Source organism: Penaeus vannamei, chromosome 43 (genome assembly GCF_042767895.1).
Source record: "Penaeus vannamei isolate JL-2024 chromosome 43, ASM4276789v1, whole genome shotgun sequence".
NCBI classification, from domain to species: Eukaryota; Metazoa; Arthropoda; class Malacostraca; order Decapoda; family Penaeidae; genus Penaeus; species Penaeus vannamei.
This window is the reverse complement of record NC_091591.1, coordinates 8,980,071-8,997,906: the sequence shown is the minus strand read 5'-3', so window position 1 is coordinate 8,997,906 and position 17,836 is coordinate 8,980,071. Positions and strand designations below refer to the sequence as shown.

Below are 17,836 nucleotides of genomic sequence, written 5' to 3'. Positions count from 1 at the left end.
TTCGCGTTACTCCACCTGCTCACCCTTGCAACAACACAGCAGGTGCTTTTGTGTACGTTATCCGTTTCAATATGGCGGAACGGACCGTCTGTTGATTCAGTATTAGCAAAGACCTATTTATGAAGACTTTAAAATGCAAGACAATTTTCCTTTAGTGCAATTCATTTTAGAAATCATTCTCAAAACATTTATAGGCTTAGATATGCACAGAAAAAGAGAGAAAGGAAGGGTGAGAGAAAGAAGAAGAGGGTGAGAGAAAAGAGGAGAGGAGAGGAACAGAGAGACAGGTAGTGAAGAGAGAACAGAAAAGAAAAGGAAAGAGAAGATAATAGAAGAAAAAAGAAAAGACAGAGGATAGATAGAGAGAGAGAGGAGGGGGGGTAGGAAAGAGGGAGAAAAATAAAGAGGAAAAAAGGAAGAAAAAGACAAAAAAAATAATTTTATATGTATGCATCTCACATCAAACAGGACACAAAGAAAACAGCCACTACCGGCCTCATCCACCGTAGCGGAGGGGGCCACGTGCAGGCCCGCCGGCACCGCCAACTCTCCCGCCAAATGTCGCGACCCGACGTGGCGGAAACGGACAGAAATACGCATAAAAAAAACAGAAATACGTACTTCAAAAAAGTGGACATGAGTATGCACCTTTAAAAAATAGGACATAAATACGCACTTTTAAAAAAAGGACGTTTCGTGGACACAGCACGGGGACACGTGACACACACAACAAAAAACAGAACATGTACCGTGAGTCACGTGCAAAGACCGTTAGATTACGGAACACGGGAACGTCGCATGATGTAACGTGCAAAAAAAAATAATAATAAAAAAAAAATATATATATATATATATATATATATATATCATAATAATAATAATAATAATAATAATAATAATAATAATAATAATAATAATAATAATATATAAACAAAATAAATAATAATAAAGTTGTGGGAACTATCCCTCACGTTACAACATGCTAGGGGGAGGGGGGGAGGGAGGGAGAAGGGGGCAGGGGTAGGCACTAGGTATGCGTGCTGGACCCCCCTAGGACAGGGCCAGCAAATGCCCAACAGTGCCAAAATGTCTGCCCCCCGTCCCTTCCCCTCCCCCTAAATATGGAATTAATGCCACTACCCACTAATACTCGTTATTACCGATTATGGCCGCTACTCTACAAGAAGGGAGGGATTAGGGAGGTGATTAGGGGAGGGGAGGGGAGCTAGAATGGGGAGTGGGGCAGAGGGAGAGGGAGGGAGAGTGGGAAAGAAGGAGAGAGGGAGAGGAGGAGAGAGGAAGAGAGGGAGAGAGGTCGAATGGGGCAAAGGAAGAGAGGAAAAAGGGAGAAAGGAAGAGAGGGAGAGAGGAAGAGAGGCAGAATGAGGAGAAGGGAAGGAGCAGATAGTGGGGAAAGTGGGAGAAGGGGAAGAATAAAGAGCGAGGAAGGAGGAGGAGGGTAAAAAAATGGAGAGAGAGAAGGTAAAAAAGCGGGGAAGAAGAGAAGAGAAGAAGAGAGGAGAGAAGACAAGGGAAGAGAAGAAGAGAGGAGAGAAGACAAGGGAAGAGAAGACAGGATAAGAGATGAAGAGAGAAGAGAACGGGAGATAGCAAAATCCAAGAGGGAGACACGGAGAACATTCCCAATAAATCATCTCCATCCCAATAATAAAGACGATAATAAATAAAATCCCGGCGACGTCGGGATGTAGCACAATCGCCGACCATTCGAGAGGAACTTGTTTTTAATGTGATGGAGAAATGGCAAAAATCTCAAGACCAATATCTCAAAAAGGCGAAGATTTTGCTAAGGGGGACAGTCTTTGATGGATTTCCCTTCGCCGTTTTAAAGTTAATGAGATTTTTTCTGCAATGTGCTTTCTTTTTTTTTAATATTTACATTCTAATTTCATCATCAAAAGGCAAGGGGAGGAATCCAATAAAAATTAATTATGTATACATACGTACATACATACATACATTATATACATATATATATACATACATATATATATATAAAAGCATATACATACATATAAATAGCAAACGAAATTTGGTGTGAGGAATAAGGGAGGCCTCACAGGGAGGAATTGTAAGGGAGGAAATAATACTGGGAATGAATAAGAGAAGTAACAAAGGAGAGCATTACACAGGAGGCAATAAACGGATGAAGTACTAAAAGGAAATCAAAGAAGGAATCATGGTGGAGGAAAAAAGAAGGAAAAGTATAAATTAGGAATTTTAAAGGAGGGAAAAGAAAACAGGAAGAAACAGCAAAGGGCGGGAAAAAAACGGGAATTTACAAGGGTGGGGGAAATTAGAAAGGATTATATTTCTCTTTTTACACAGATATCAACAAGAAAAGGAGGAGGAGGAGGGGTGGTTGTGGAAGGAAAACTAAAACCGGAGGAGAATAAGGGAGGGAAAACGGGCGGTCCTACCTTGATGTCAGGAATGGCGGCCTGTAACGAGTGAAACAAAAAAAATTATCACAACCGTCAAAGGAAAATGGGGAATCTCTCTTTTCACGAGATCTGCTATCTCTTTTTTTCTTTTCTTAGCATCAAACAACATAGTCTTATGCAGAAAGCAAATTAAACAAGGCATACAAGCTTAAAAGAAATTACAATGGGAGTTGTGTACCCTTTTTTTCTCGTGAAGCAATTATATGCATTACTGTATGCGTGTATGTCCGTGTGTCTGTTGGGCTAAAGTGTACATGTAAGCACAGTATGTGTGTACAAATATTACTACCTGTCTGTATGCGTACAAATATAAAAGACTGTCTGCATGTAAATATATGTATACATGCAAATATATTACTTAATATACCAGGTGAACTGTTGTTCAGATTTCTAGAGAGCATACAAAATCTGTTTTACTGTCATTTTTTTTTCTTTACAAATACATACATATACACTATAATTCCTAATCGCTGTCAAATAATTCCTATAAAGACATAAACCAAATGTATATCATAAATCAATAATAAAAACACGAAATAAAACACAAATAATCAAGTACACACAAAAATTATCAAACATTCATCATCATTCCTCAATGTTTCTCTCCTCACACAAAGACAAATAAGAGACACAAAACAAACAGACAAACACACAAACAGGCCTTTCATCACCCACAGCCGTTACACTCGTTAGAAACGTTAAGGCGTCCTGGTTAACCGGTTAATCACTAGTTGCGTGCTAACTGACCCAAGCCGATGTTAGAAGAGAAAACACGAGTATTTATTAGCAACAGAAGGAGAGAGAGAGAGAGAGAGAAGAAAAAAAAAACTAGTTAAGAACGAGGGAACTTTTCGAAAAGGTCTTTTGTGCCAGTGATTCCGCTGCATTCCTGTTGCATGCCCGCACTCTCTCTGCAAGGGAACAAGTGGCTCTTGCTTTTTTTTTTCTTATTTTTTTCTTAGGCCGTCACCATCATCCATCACCATCGTCACTATACTCTCTGAAGTGTTATTTCCGCCATGCGATTGTTGTATGGTGCCAGCGTTACGGTTTACGCTCATGGTGCTTTTAAGAATTGTGTTGTATTAATATCCGTGTTAGCATTCACTTTGTTTTAAATAGGTTTGGTGTCTTCATTCAGGCAGGGTGTTAGATCGGATTCGGTGTTATAATCTGTGTTATAAGAGACATAGTAGGTTGGGTGTTATAATTCAGTGTTATATTAAGGCCGATGTTATAATTTAGTGTTATATTAGCATTCGGTGTTATTATGTACTGTGTTAAATTAGATTGTGTGTTATGTACAGGTATTTTTGTTCATTACGTGTTCGTGAGAGGTAGTTATGTACCCTTCCACCTCCCTCATACCCTCCCTTCTCTCTTCCACCTCCCTCATACCCTCCCTTCTCTCTTCCACCTCCCTCATACCCTCCCTTCTCTCTTCCACCTCCCTCATACCCTCCCTTCTCTCTTCCACCTCCCTCATACCCTCCCTTCTCTCTTCCACCTCCCTCATACCCTCCCTTCTCTCTTCCACCTCCCTCATACCCTCCCTTCTCTCTTCACCTCCCTCATACCCTCCCTTCTCTCTTCCACCTCCCTCATACCCTCCCTTCTCTCTTCCACCTCCCTCATACCCTCCCTTCTCTCTTCCACCTCCCTCATACCCTCCCTTCTCTCTTCCACCTCACTTCTCTCTTCCACCTCCCTCATACCCTCCCTTCTCTCTTCCACCTCCCTCATACCCTCCCTTCTCTCTTCCACCTCCCTCATACCCTCCCTTCTCTCTTCCACCTCCCTCATACCTCATACCCCCTCCCTCATACCTCATACCCCCGTCCAACTCCTTCACCTGAACCGCCATCGAACCATCAGAACTCAAAGAGGCCAAGAGGTCACAGAGGGGATTATGATGGCACGGAAAGTGGAAGGAGTGGAAGGAGGGGAGGGGAGGGAAGGAAAGCGAGGATAGTTAAAGGAGGGAAGGGATGGAGGTGGAGGAAAGGCGGAAGATAGGGGAAGGGAAGGGAAGGGAGGGGAGGGAGGGGAGGGAGGGAAGGCAGTGGGTCATCTCCAAGAGGTCACACAAGAGGTCACGCCACGAATTACCTTTCACCTAAGCGGGGGCGAGAGGTGGGGGGGGGGGAAGGAGGAGGAAAGATGAGGGTGATGGAGGGAGGGGGAGGGGGTAGAATGACGAGCGAGTGGGATTTAAATTGCAGTCCTGTCAAAGGCTGTCATGAGACGGGGAAGGAGGAGCGTCCAAATGAAGAAAAACCTTCAATTTAAGAGGAAAAAAAGTGGATAACACCACCGACGTGATTTTTTAATAAAACGCCAAAAAACAGACACCAATGACAGCGTCGTCGTCGTCCTCATGTTATTGAAAAAATAAATAAATAAATAAAAAACAAGGAATCCTCCGCTCTCACCAACTCGCCCCCACAATAACCGAATTTCTTCGTCCTGCCTCTCCCCAACCTCACCGTTCCCCATTCCCCCACCTTCACCCACGCCCACACCCACAATCTTACCCACACCCATACCCAACACCCTCAGGCATTCCCACACCTACAATTTTACTCTTACCCACACCCACACACTCACCCTCATCCATTCCCACGCCCACAATCTTACCCTTACCCATTTCCACTTCCACAATCTTATCCTCACCCATTCCCAAACCCACAACCACACCCTCACCCTCACCCACAACCACACCCTCACCCACTTCCACACCCACTCCCAACACCCTCACCCATTCCCACGCCCACACCCAACACCCTCACCCATTCCAACACCCACACCCATTCCAACACCCACACCCACGCCCACACCCTCACCCATACCCAGCGCCGTTCCTCCCCCGGCGTCCGCAACGTGTTCCCCGTCGGCCCACTGCATCATCATACATTATAGTTATAATGAGGCCAACCCAGCCCCGCCGGTGGTGACAGGAGGGGGGGGGGGGGGGAGAGCTGGGGAAGGGGTAGGAACGGGGGGACAAAGGGGGAGGATAAAGCCAGAGAGAGAGAGAGAGAGAGAGAGAGAGAGAGAGAGAGAGAGAGAGAGAGAGAGAGAGAGAGAGAGAGAGAGAGAGAGAGAGAGAGAGAGAGAGAAAGAGAAAAAGGAAAAAGAGAAAGCGAATGAAAAAATAGAAAGAAAAAAGAGAAAGAGATAAAGAGCCAGAGTAATAGATTCAGTGGGGGGAAAAAAGGCCGAGAAACAGAAGCAACAGGATAAAGAGGCCCCCTGGAAGAAGGCAGGAGAGAAAGAGGCCCCGCCAAGCCTCGGGTCTGGAGCTCCGCTAGACTCAACTCGCTACTGTGAAGTGAGACTCGTACGGATGGATCGCGTCTTCGAATCAGAGAAGAGGGAGAATAGGAGAGAGGGAGGAGAGAGGGAGAAGAGGTGAGAATAGGAGAGAGGGAGGAGAGGGGAGAATAAGAGAGAGGGAGGAGAGGGGAGAATAAGAGAGAGGGAGGGGAGAATAGGAGAGAGGGAGGGGAGGAGAGGGGAGAATAGGAGAGAGGGAGGAGAGGGGAGAATAGGAGAGATGGGGGGAGAGAAGAGAAAGAATAAAAACAGAAGGGAGAAGAGAGGAGAGACGGAAGGAGAAAGGGGACAGAAGGGAAGAGAGAAGACCAAGGAGACAAGATACTTTAGGAGGAAAAAGGCGAGAGAGAGAGAGAGAGAGAGAGAGAGAGAGAGAGAGAGAGAGAGAGAGAGAGAGAGAGAGAGAGAGAGAGAGAGAGAGAGAGAGAGAGAGAGAGAGAAACCACTCCCCCCAGCATCCTCCTTCATCCGTCGAGCACCGGGTCCGGGAACATCCATCTTAACCCCCCACCCCCACCCCACACCCCACCCCCACAACCCCACTCCCCATCTCTCATCCCCTTCCCGCCCCCGCCCTGCCCCCGCCCCCGCCCTCACGAGAAGAAAGTAGCAAGGCGGCTCAGGGTATCATGCTCCCCCCGCCCACCCGCCCCCCCGCCCACCAACCCACCACACCCCCCATCCGGACGCCCATTTATGCCAGCTGGCCGCGTGCTGACAGGTGGCGACGGGGCATTGCTGACGAGAGCGCGTAAGGAGCCAGCAGGCGAGTCCGGGACATGTCGAGACGCGTTTCGGCGGTTCGCGGTCCCGTCCGACCGGAGCGCCGACGGTTCCAGGTGGTTCGCCGACACCCCACTAAGCGACGCCAGGGGCACGGTTCTCCGAGCCGACGCCCTCGCGCGCTCAGCTGGTTCCCCGAAAACCCCGGAGAAACTCCCAGATGGCCCGGGAAGAGCCCCGTCGGGTATGCGACATGCCCAGATGGCACCGGAGGAATGTGAGCGGGCCGGGCGCTTCGGCCTTGCTGGGAATGAGGTTGTGGCACCCGGAGACGCCCGTCCCAGTGCCCCCCCCTCCCCCCTCTCCCATGCCCCCCTCCCCTCCCCCCTTGACAGACTGGTTCACCTGGCGGAGTCTGCTTCTTGTCGCCCGTGCCTGTCTGTCTGTCTGTCTGTCGAAGTGCGGTCTCGAGAGAGAGTGAATCAGCATCAATTTCCTCTCACTTCCTGGTAATTGCTCATGGCTAATTAACCTCATCCAACCCCCCTCCCGCCCCCACACCCTCGTTAAGTGGCAGTTATTATGACCATTTGTGTAAAAATCCAGGTCAACACTCCCCCCTCTCCTCCCCCCCCCCACCAACGCCGCCGCCGCCGCCTCCGCTGCCGCCGCAACCCAACTCCCCCTCACCATGCCCCCCCCCCTGCCCCCACACTAATGGGAACACGCCGCTAATTAATACGATCGTTTCTTCTAATGGCAGTCAAACAAGGGAGGAGTAGCGGGGTGGTGCGGGGGGGGGGGAAAGGGGAGGAGTAGGGGGGAGGGGTGCGGGGGGAGAAAGGGGAGGGTGAGGGGGTGAAGCACCTTTTATTTTTTTTATGTGATTTTTTTCCTTGTATAACTACATGACTTGCTTTGCCTCTCCGTGTTTTCTCTCCTGCTTATAATCATCATCGTCATCAAAATCACCTCCACCCTCACCATCCACACCTCTTCCTCCATCCTATCTTCCTCCCTCCTCCATCTTATCCTGCTCTTCCTCCCTCCTCCATCTTATCCTCCTCTTCCTCCCTCCTCCATCTTATCCTCCTCTTCCTCCCTCCTCCATCTTATCCTCCTCTTCCTCCCTCCTCCATCTTATCCTCCTCTTCCTCCCTCCTCCATCTTATCCTCCTCTTCCTCCCTCCTCCATCTTATCCTCCTCTACCTTCCTCCTCCTCCATTATATACTTTTCCATCCTATCCTCCTCTCCCTTCCACCCCTTCCTGCCATCCCACGCCGCCAATTCCTCCTCCTCCTCCATTATATCCTTCTCCATCCCTCCATCCTATCCTCCTCTCCCCTTCCGCCCCTTCCTGCCATTCCCTCTCCTCACTCCCCTCCTCCTCCTCCCTCCCTATCCTCACCCTCCTCTTCTACCCTCCTCCTTCTCCTTCTCTCCCCTATCCTACCCTCCTATCCTCCTCCTCCTCCTCCTTCTCTCCCCCATCCTACTCCTCCTCCTCCTCTCCCTCCTCCCTCCTCTCTCCCATCCTACCCTCCCTATCCTCCTCCTTCCTCCCTTCCTCCCATCCTACCCTCCTATCCTCCTCCCTCCTCCTCCTCCTCTCTCCCCCATCCTACTCTCCTCCTCCTCCTCTCCCCCATCCTACCCTCCTATCCTCCTCCTCCTCCTTCTCTCCCCATCCTACCCTCCTCCTCCTCCAACCTCCGATAAGGCCCCACCGAGGCAGCAACAGATGAGGCGGCGCCCCAACAGCTCGCCCTCGACGCCCTCCCTCTCGAGTGGCGAGCAAGGACCTCTCTCACGTGCCTTATCGGGGGATCTGGTGCCGTCCGAGCTCAGCTCCTCGAATTCCTTCGCTCTCTACGTCTCCCTTTCTCATTTCTACGTATCTTTATCTCGCTATCTTTACCCCCAATCTTTCTCTCTCTCGTCATTTTCTATCTACCTCTAATAGTTTTTTTCCTCTCTCCTTCCTTAAGTCTTTTCCCCCATCCTCTCCCTTTCCTCTATCTCCTACTTCTCTTTTCTTCCTTCCTTCCTTCTCCCTCTCTGCCCTTCTTCCTTCTCCACCTCTTTCCCTCACCCATGAGTGTGCGTCCGTTAGGGTGAAAATCCCTTGGTGAACGCGGCACCGCGTCGACCTTACGAGCGCGGGCCGGGCCGGTGACGCTGAGGAGGGTCAAGAGATCAACAGCTAGAGAAAGCCCGGCCGTGGGTTCCGCCTGTCTTGCCCCGAACCCAGCGCCGGCATCCTCCAGGGCGATGGCGTGGGGGCTCATTTGAGGGCCTGATTCGCCGCAAGCCATTCTCGCCTCTGGGTCAGGGGAGCGGAAGGCTGGAGGACCTCCTTCGTGCGCAGCAATGCCACAAAAGGTGACATGTCAGGACACTCGGAGTTCTCTCGCCAAGAGGCTTACCTCACGCCCTAGATCTCTCTCTCTCTCTCTCTCTCTCTCTCTCTCTCTCTCTCTCTCTCTCTCTCTCTCTCTCTCTCTCTCTCTCTCTCTCTCTCTCTCTCTCTCTCTCTCTAAATTTCCTTCTCTCTCCACCCCTTCTTCCTCTTCCTCTCCCTTCCTCCATAGGTAATGAATACCTTCCAGAAACACCAATGACAAAACAACAATTCTCAAAATCCAAATTCTCTCTCCATTATAGCCCCCCCCCCCCAACGCCCTCGTTATCTTCTCTGCGTGATCGAACGGAGATGCAGAATATATACTTTTTCATCTTTCTTTTCTTTTACTCTTTTTTACTCTTTTTCATCTTTCTTCTTCCCCTTTTCTTTAATTCAATGGTGGAGAGAAAAATAACTTCTCATCCTCATCATCACCATCACCCTCATCATCATCATCCTCATCATCACCATCATCCTCATCATCACCATCACCATCATCATCACCATCACCATCATCACCACCATAGCGCACGGGGTGTGGCCGCCCCTTTTCTCGAACCCTTCCCCCTCTTCCCCTCCCCCTCCCCCTATCCTACACCTACCCCAACCCCCCCTTCTAACAATACGTAACCCTACCCCCACCCCTACCCTCCTCCCTCCCCCACCCCGAGAGTACTTTCTTAACACGGACTTATTTTTTTAAACCCTCCCTCCCTCCCGTCCTCCCGCCCGCCCGCCCCCGCCCACCTGCCGGGAGGGAAAGGGGGGGGGCGGGGGGAGGAGGAGGAACCAGCTGCGCCAACACCTCTCAAGTGGCCCCCGATCTGTGCAATTTACACCTTCGGAAGCACACGCAGGGGAAGCCCCCCGCGCACGCACACGTCCCCAGGGCCACCTCCCCCCCGGACTCCCCCTGGGCTGCCCCGCACGCACTTCTGACCCAAACACATGGTATATCACCGGGATTCTTCTCACCTTTTTTTTCTTTCTCGAAATCCCTTTACACACACATTCCCTACCCCCCCCCCCCTCCCCTCCGCCTCCCCCGTCCCGACCCATTGGCCCCGAGTGAAAAAAAGAGGGAGGGGGAGGGGGACTGAGGGGAAGTGGGTAGCGGTGGGGGGGTTGGGGGGTTGGGGGGAGTCGTACCTGCGATCATATCTCCGAGTCGTGACTAAAGAGGCCCGATCCCTCACCCCTTAAAGCCCCTTTCCCTCCCCCTCCCCAACTCCTAATCCCCCCCCTCTTCATCAATCAAATTTATCAGCTTTCTTCTTATTCCTTATTTACACCTTGCACTCGTTTTCTCACCCCCAGCCCTTTATCTCTCTCCTCTCTCCCTCCTTCCTCAACCCTCCCTTTCTTCCTCTCTCCTCTCCTCCCTCTCCCCTCCTCTCCCCCCTTCCTCAACCCTCCCCTTTCTTCCTCTCTCCTCTCTCCCTCTCCCCTCTCTCCCTCCTTCCTCAACCTTCTCCCTCTCTCCCTCTCTCCCTCTTCCTCCCTCCCCTCTAAAAAGAACAGAACCAAAGTTGATATTCCGAAGACGACGACGACGACGAAGGGCGAGGCAATCATGGCGAAGGCGATTACCGCCGCCGCTCCTCCTCCTCCTCTTACGCAACGCCGCTCCAGATTCCGTGGCGCCATTAATTGCTCTTTGCTCTTTAAACATTTTACAGCGCCCCTGGAGCATTTCGCCGCCGCCGCCGCCGACAAAGGCCACTTTCGCCCACGCCCACGCATTCGCCCGAACCGCCGCCCATGCCTTGCCCCCCCCCCCCCATCCTCCCATCACCATCAACACCCTACCGCACCCCCTCACCACCACCGCCCCCGCAACCCCACCCTCACCCTCTCACCGCCCACACAACCCCACCCTCACCCTCTCACCGCCCACACAACCCCACCCTCACCCTCTCACCGCCCACACAACCCCACCCTCACCCTCTCACCGCCCACACAACCCCACCCTCACCCTCTCACCGCCCACACAACCCCACCCCCTCACTCCCTCACCCCCTCACTCCCTCACACAACCCCACCCTCACCCCTCATCCCCCACCACCACCACCCACACAACCCCACCCTCACCCCCTCAACCTCTCACCGCCCACCATTACCGCAAGGATCGCCGCCGCCGCCCGCACCTGAGACCCCGAGGAGAGAGCCCGCGCGCCGTTTTCCGAGCATTAAAAAAAAAAAAAAAGCGACGAAACAGGGAGTTCTCGCGAGGATTTACGAGAGACGAAAACAAGACTCGAGAGCGAAATTCATTCTAATAAATGAGGGGTGCGGGTGGGGGGGGAGGAGAGATGAGAAAGAGGGAGGAGGAAGAGATGAGAAGAACAGGGGGGAGGAAGAGGAGAAAGAGAAGGAGAAGAACAGGGGGAGGAAGAGGAGAAAGGGAAGGAGAAGAGCAGGGGGGGGGGGGGGCAAGAGGAGAATAGAGGGGAGGAGACGAGAAAGAGGAGAAAGAAGAGGAGGAGGAGGAGGAGGGAGAGAGGAGGGACCTAAGGGACAGAGAGGAAAAAGGAAGAAGGAAGAGAAGAGAGAGGAGAAAGGAAAATTAAGCGAGGACGAAACAAAATTTGCACAACAAGCGAACAATATCCTCCTTCCTCTCCTCCTCCTCCCCCCCCCCCGAGACCTCCCAGCACCCCCACCCACCCCCACCCCTCCTCCTCACCCCCACCCCCCCGCCGACGCCCGAATTTCCCAACAAGCCGATATCGCGGGTCAAAATCTACATCGCATTGACATTTAGGTGTTTTGAGACTCTTGATCAAAATCTTGATGAATGGAGGCCCCAGACAACCCTGCTTGGAACTCTACCACCCCCTCCCACCTCCCCCCTCCCTCTCCCCCTCACGACAACGTCAACAACCTCGCGTCTCCTTTTTTGTCTGGCTTTAGGTCTGTCTGTCTGTCCTACTGGCTGCTGTTGTCTTTCTTTTTTCCCTTCTGGTCTAAATTCTTCCACAGTCCGCTTTGCTCACTATCTATCTTTGTATCTACTCGTTCAACTATCAACCCATCGTCCTCGTTTTCGTTCTCTATCCCTGTTCTCCTTTCCTCCAACCTTCCACCTCCACCTGCAGGAGGCGTCTCCATCTCCTCCCCTCCACCCTCCCTTCCCCTCCCCTCCCTTCCTTGACCGTCACTCTCCCCTCCCTCGCTTCCCCCCCCTCTCAAAAACCCTATCATCTCCCCAGCCACACCCTCGAGGACGAGCACTCTTTAAATTAACTCAACACCCACCTCCTCTTCCCTCTACCCCTCCTTCACACCCGTCCCCACCCACCCCCTACCCCCTCCTTCACCCCCCGCCACCCCCTACGCCCTCCCTCACCCCCCCCCCCCCACCCCTACCCCCTCCCCCCGTGCACGTCCATCCATCAATCACTCGACCAGCCAATACATTCATGTAAATTTCGGGGTTCTCGGCCGGTTCAAAATAAAACGAGATGGAAGCCTATGATATGCGGGCGGTGGTGACTTCGCTCTATATTATTTTTCTTTTAAAAGCGGAAGAGAAAAATTCTTCTCCCTTTCAATTTCTCTGCTACTCTCCTCTCTCCTTTCACCTTTTCCTTCATCTCTCCTCCTCCTCCTCCTCCTCTCTTTTAATCCCCCTCCCCCACCTTCTCCATCTCTCCTCCTCTTCCTCCTCCTCTCTTCTAATCGCCCCTCCCCCCCGCTACCTCCCTCCCTCCCCTCCCTCCCTCCCCCATCGTCTTCCCCGGCGCCGAAGTCCTCCCTCCAGCAGTGGGAGGGAGAGCCATACGAAGACAAGTGGAACCGCCGCCATGTCCCGTACGCTAACCTGGCTCCACTGCGACCCCTTAGCCTCTCCCCTCTTCCCCTCTCCCCCTCCCCCCCCACTACTCCTACTTTAACCCCCTTTGAGCTGGGAGAAAACAAGAAGAGGGGGGGAAAGGGGGGAGGGGTGAACGGGGAGGAGGGAGAGGGAATAAAGGTGAGGGAGAGAGAATGAAGATGAGGGAGAGAGAATGAAGATGAGGGAGAGGGAATTGGGGTGAGGGAGAGGGAATTGGGGTGAGGGAGAGGGAATAGGGGTGAGGGAGAGGGAATTGGGGTGAGGGAGAGGGAAGGAGGGTGAGGGAGAGGGAATGAGGGTGTGGGAGAGTAGCGACTGGGGATGAGGGTGAGGGAGAGGGAAGGAAGGTGAGGGAGAAGGAATGAGGGTAAGCGAAAGGGAATGAGGGTTAGAATGAGGAGCGAATGGGGTTGAGGGTTAAGATTTTGGGATTAAAGCCTGATCGAACCCTCTTTCCCATTCGAAATTTTGGACACTCAAAAGAAAAATTTCCTAATTTTCCCCACTTCCCCAAATAATATGGATAATCCATTATTCCTTCGCCCTTGCTTTTTAATTCCAGTATTGCGGATAACCAATTATTTCTTCGGATAATCTTCTCAAATTAAACCAATTCTTCTCCTTCCACGAAAGGAAATGCCAGAAAAATAACAACCGTGCCTCAAATATCCAATATTACTTCCCATCTTTCTCAAAAAAGTTCATTAACGTGTCAAATATCCACCTTTGTCCCTTACTTGTGGATGCAGTGGATAATTTTTCCAATAGTGTGAATAACTGTGTTAAAAAGAGCATAGGATCTGTCCAGTGTTGGGTATTAATAAGATCTCCGTTGGTACACATGCAGATACCCCCCTTGCCCCTCCCCCTCAACCCCTACCATGGGCTGGGGGGAGGGGGTTGGGGAGTGATGAAGGAAAACAAGAATCTAAGTGTTAGTACACCACATATACAAAACGGTGTTGTGGTGTTCTTCATACACGTCAAACTACACATACTTACACTACAGTGGCGACAGAGGGGGTTTGGGAACCACCGTCGGGAAAGGAAGTACTACTTACACACGCAGGTGAAGATGAGACACTTGTAAGTGTAGGGCGTCTAAAGTGTTTCAAAGCGAATAAGCAAAGCAAGGCAGCGTGTTGTTGTTGTTGTTAGTAGTAGTAGTACCACCTTCACCATCATCATCATCATCATCATCATCATCATCATCATCATCACCATCACCATCACCACCACCACCTTCACCATCATTACCACCTTCACCGTCATTATCACCACCACCACATCCACGAGCCACAACCTACCATACCAAACCATTACCACACGAACAAAAATAATTTGCCACCTGGATGTAAATACACAAACGCACGCACAACATGCTGGTGGCTCACCAATGATGGCCAATTGACAAACCAGGAAAAAAGCTTAACAAAAATAAATCATATGAATAAATTGACAAAATAAATAAATAAATAAGAAGGATATACCACAAATAGTTGTCAATGGCCCCACAGATGGTGGTGGATGAGGTGCCTCCAGGTGGCGGAGGTGGCACTGGGTGGCACCGTTTAGATGGGGAATATCGGGATGAATGTTGATAGAATGAAACTGATGATAATTGATGATGATTGGTGATGATGATGATGACTGATGATGATGGTGGTAATTATGATGATTGATGGTGGAGATGATGAGTGGTGATTATGATGATAATGATTATGAAGAAGATGGAGAGAAGGTAGGCTCTGTGTGTGTGTGTGTGTGTGTGTGTGTGTGTGTGTGTGTGTGTGTGTGTGTGTGTGTGTGTGTGTGTGTGTGTGTGTGTGTGTGTGTGTGTGTGTGTGTGTGTAGAGAGAGAGAGAGAGAGAGAGAGAGAGAGAGAGAGAGAGAGAGAGAGAGAGAGAGAGAGAGAGAGAGACAAAGAGAGAGAGAAATAGAAAGAGAGAGAGAGAGGAGAAAGAGAGAGAAAGAGAGAGAAGAGAAAGAGAGAGAGAAAAAAAGAGAAAGAGAGAGACAGAGAGAGAGAGAAAGAGAGAGAGAGAGAAAGAGAGAGGGAGAGAAAGAGAGAGAGAGAGAAAGAGAGAAAGAGAGAGAGAAAGAGAGAAAGAGAGAGAGAGAGAGAAAGAGAGAAAGAGAAAGAGAAAGAGAAGAGAGAGAGAGAGAAAGAGAGAGAGAGAGAAAGAGAAGAGAAAAAAAACGAACAAGAAATATATCAAGATGCCCGTGATGAGTAGACGAATGAGTGAGTGAGTGAGTGACTGAGCGAGAAATCAACCTCCAACACACATAACTACCTGCATGGATTCGTACATGACTGAATGAGTGAGTGAGTGAGTGAGTGAGTGAGTGAGTGAGTGAATGAGTGAGTGAGTGAGTGAGTGAGTGAGTGAGTGAGTGAGTGAGTGAGTGAGTGAGTGAGTGAGTGAGTGAATGAATGAGTGAATGAATGAGTGAATGAATGAATGAGTGAGTGAGTAGCACAGACAGGCACAGCAGTTTAAAAAAAAAGAGAGGAATTTTTACAAGACTCTTTTACTCACGGACTTGAAGACGCTGCCCGTGTGCTGCTCATCCGCCTGGTCAGAGTCAATCGGGAGAACAGAGCCAAAGAGCGGTTAGTAGGGTGCCACGAGGGTATAGGAGGGGGAGGGAGGGAAAGGGAGGGAGGGAGGGAGGGTATAGGAGGGGAAGGGAGGGGGAGGAGGGAAAGGGAGGGGGAGGAGGGAAAGGGAGGGGGAGGGAGGGAATGGGGAGGGTATCGGAGGGTATAGGAGGGGGAGGGCGAGGGAAAGGGAGGGTATAGGAGGGGGAGGGAGGGAGGGAAAGGGAGGGTATAGGAGGGAGGGGGAGGGGAAAGGGAGGGAGGGAAAGGGAGGGTATCGGAGGAGGGGGAAAGGGAGGAGGGGGAGAGAGGGGGTGGAGGGTACAGGAAGGGGGAGGGTATAGGTGGGAGGAAGAGGAGGGAGGGTATAGGAGGGGGAGGGAGAAGGGGAAGGGAGAGGGAGAGGGAGGGAAAGGGAGTGTATAGTAGGAGAGGAAGGGAGAGGGAGAGGGGAGAGGGGAGGGGGGGTTTAGGGGGTGAGGGAAGGAAAGGGAATGGGAGAAGGGAGAGGGAGGGGAGGAATGGTATATGAGGGGACTGGAGGGAGAGGGAAGGAAAAGGGAGAGAAAAGGAAAGGGAGAGAGGGTAAAGGGAGGCAAGTGAGGATGTTAGGGGGTGGGGAGGGGGAGGGGAAACGAAGGGGTGGGGAGGGGGTGGGGTGGTCAGCTGACAGGGTGGAATGGATAGGATGGCAATATCAGAGAGGCACATAATGGGGGGGGGGGGGGTCATTTAATGGGGAAGGGGGGAGATGTCACTCACGCAATAGGGGAACATAGATAAATAGGGGAAGGGGGAGGGGGTGCTCACGACACGTCCTTACGTTCTCTCTCTCTCTCTCTCTCTCCCTCTCTCTCTCTCTCTCTCTCTCTTCTCTCTCTCTCTCTCTCTCTCTCTCTCTCTCTCTCTCTCTCTCTCTCTCTCTGACACTGGTACACGCAACACACTACAACACTACACTGACCAACATACAGGGGCCGTAATGTGGTTAAAACGGTCTTGAAACGGGGGTCTAAACTGGGGGTTTTAAAAAGGGGGGGGGGGGGAGGGTAAACGCCAAAGATGGGGATATGAGAATGGGGTGGGAGGAGAGGTTGGGGATTGGGGCAGAGTAAGGAATGGGAAGGGAAAGGGGCAGAGTAATGGAGGGAAGGGGTAGGGGAAGGGAGGGGGCTAAGGAAGGGAAGGGAAAGGGGAAAGGGCAGAGTAATGGGAGGGGGCTGGGGGATGTGGCCGGGGTATGGGCATGACGGGGGATGGGTTTGGAGATATGGGTAGGGATTGAGGATGGGGTAGGAGTTGTGGAATGGGGTAAGTGTTGGGGATGAGAGCAGGAGTGGGAAAAGGTAAGGGTTGGGTCAAGAGGAAGGGGTTGGGGAAGGAAGTAGGGAATGGGGAAGGGAAGGGGAAGAGGAAGTGGGGGAGGGGGAGAGAAGGAGAAGGAAGGGGGAAGGGGGAAAGGGGAAAGGGATGGGGTATGGGTAGAGGTAGAAGGGGCCAAGGGTTGTGGACTGGTGGGGGGTAAGGACGGGTGACCAGGTGGGGGAAAGAGGTACGTGTTGTGGTGAAGGGGGAGGGGGGGGAGGGGGAGGGGAGGGGGAAGGGGGAGAAGGAGGGGAGGGAAAGGGAGGACAGACACGGAGACAGGGCCAGGGGGGGGAAGGGGAAGGGGAAGAGGGGGAAGGGGAAGGGGAGGGGGAAGGGGGGAGGAGGGGAAAAGGGTCCAAAAAGGGGCACCTTACCAAAGATCTTTCTCAAGGGGCATGCAAGGGTACCGACCTTGGCGCTGGCGTTAGAGAACAAGGCAGGAGAAAAAAAGGAGGGGGGGGGGAGGCACAAATAAAGGGGGGGAGGGGGCTGGAGCTCTAAAAAGTTTGGGCAGAACTAAGAAGGGGTTTATCATGCAATACAAAACTAGTACTAATTATACTAGTAGAGTATTAAGTAGTAGTAGTAGTAGTAGTAGTAGTAGTAGTAGTAGTAGTAAGTATATTATACACTTATTAACATATTATACATCTTATGAACTAAAATATTAAATTAGGCACACTTTAACAAGTTATTATAAGGGGGAAAAACAGGGAAAAAATTTACAAAATATTAAGACTATAAAAACTAGCGGAGAAAAAGTATGTACATATAAAAATACACATAAAAATATCTATGAGTAAACCTGTGTACAGTTCATGCCTCATGCGAGTAGCAGAGAGTGCCCCCCGCGAGTGCCTGCGAGTGACTGACCAAGTGCCAAAGTGCCAAGACCCAGGTGGTGATGCACGCACGCGCAGGTGGCACTCCCGCCCTGTAGCAGCTCAAGAACCATCTTAATTCTAGGTCTAAGTAAACCAAGAAGGAAAGGCAGTCATACATACATACATGCACGTATACGCGCACATAAATACATTAATATATAAATACACACATACTTCCATACAAATACAGTACACATGCTTCCATACATAC

The 17,836-nt window shown here is 51.0% G+C and overlaps 1 protein-coding gene across 7 annotated transcripts in view; it reads right to left on the bottom strand.

The window, feature by feature from the left end:
• The window catches only part of zip (myosin heavy chain 10), a 237,967-nt gene that overhangs the window by 28,018 nt on the left and 192,113 nt on the right, over positions 1 to 17,836 (bottom strand). For 5 of the 7 annotated variants that reach the window (XM_070119105.1, XM_070119106.1, XM_070119100.1 and 2 more), the window contains exon 4: positions 15,312 to 15,347. The exons of 1 other annotated variant lie outside the window; for it this stretch is intronic. In XM_070119105.1, the coding sequence (XP_069975206.1) occupies positions 15,312 to 15,347 (36 nt within the window). Of the gene's footprint in view, positions 1 to 2,441; positions 2,463 to 15,311; positions 15,348 to 17,836 lie in introns of all 7 variants that reach the window. One more of the 7 variants, XM_070119101.1, reaches the window with a different exon arrangement.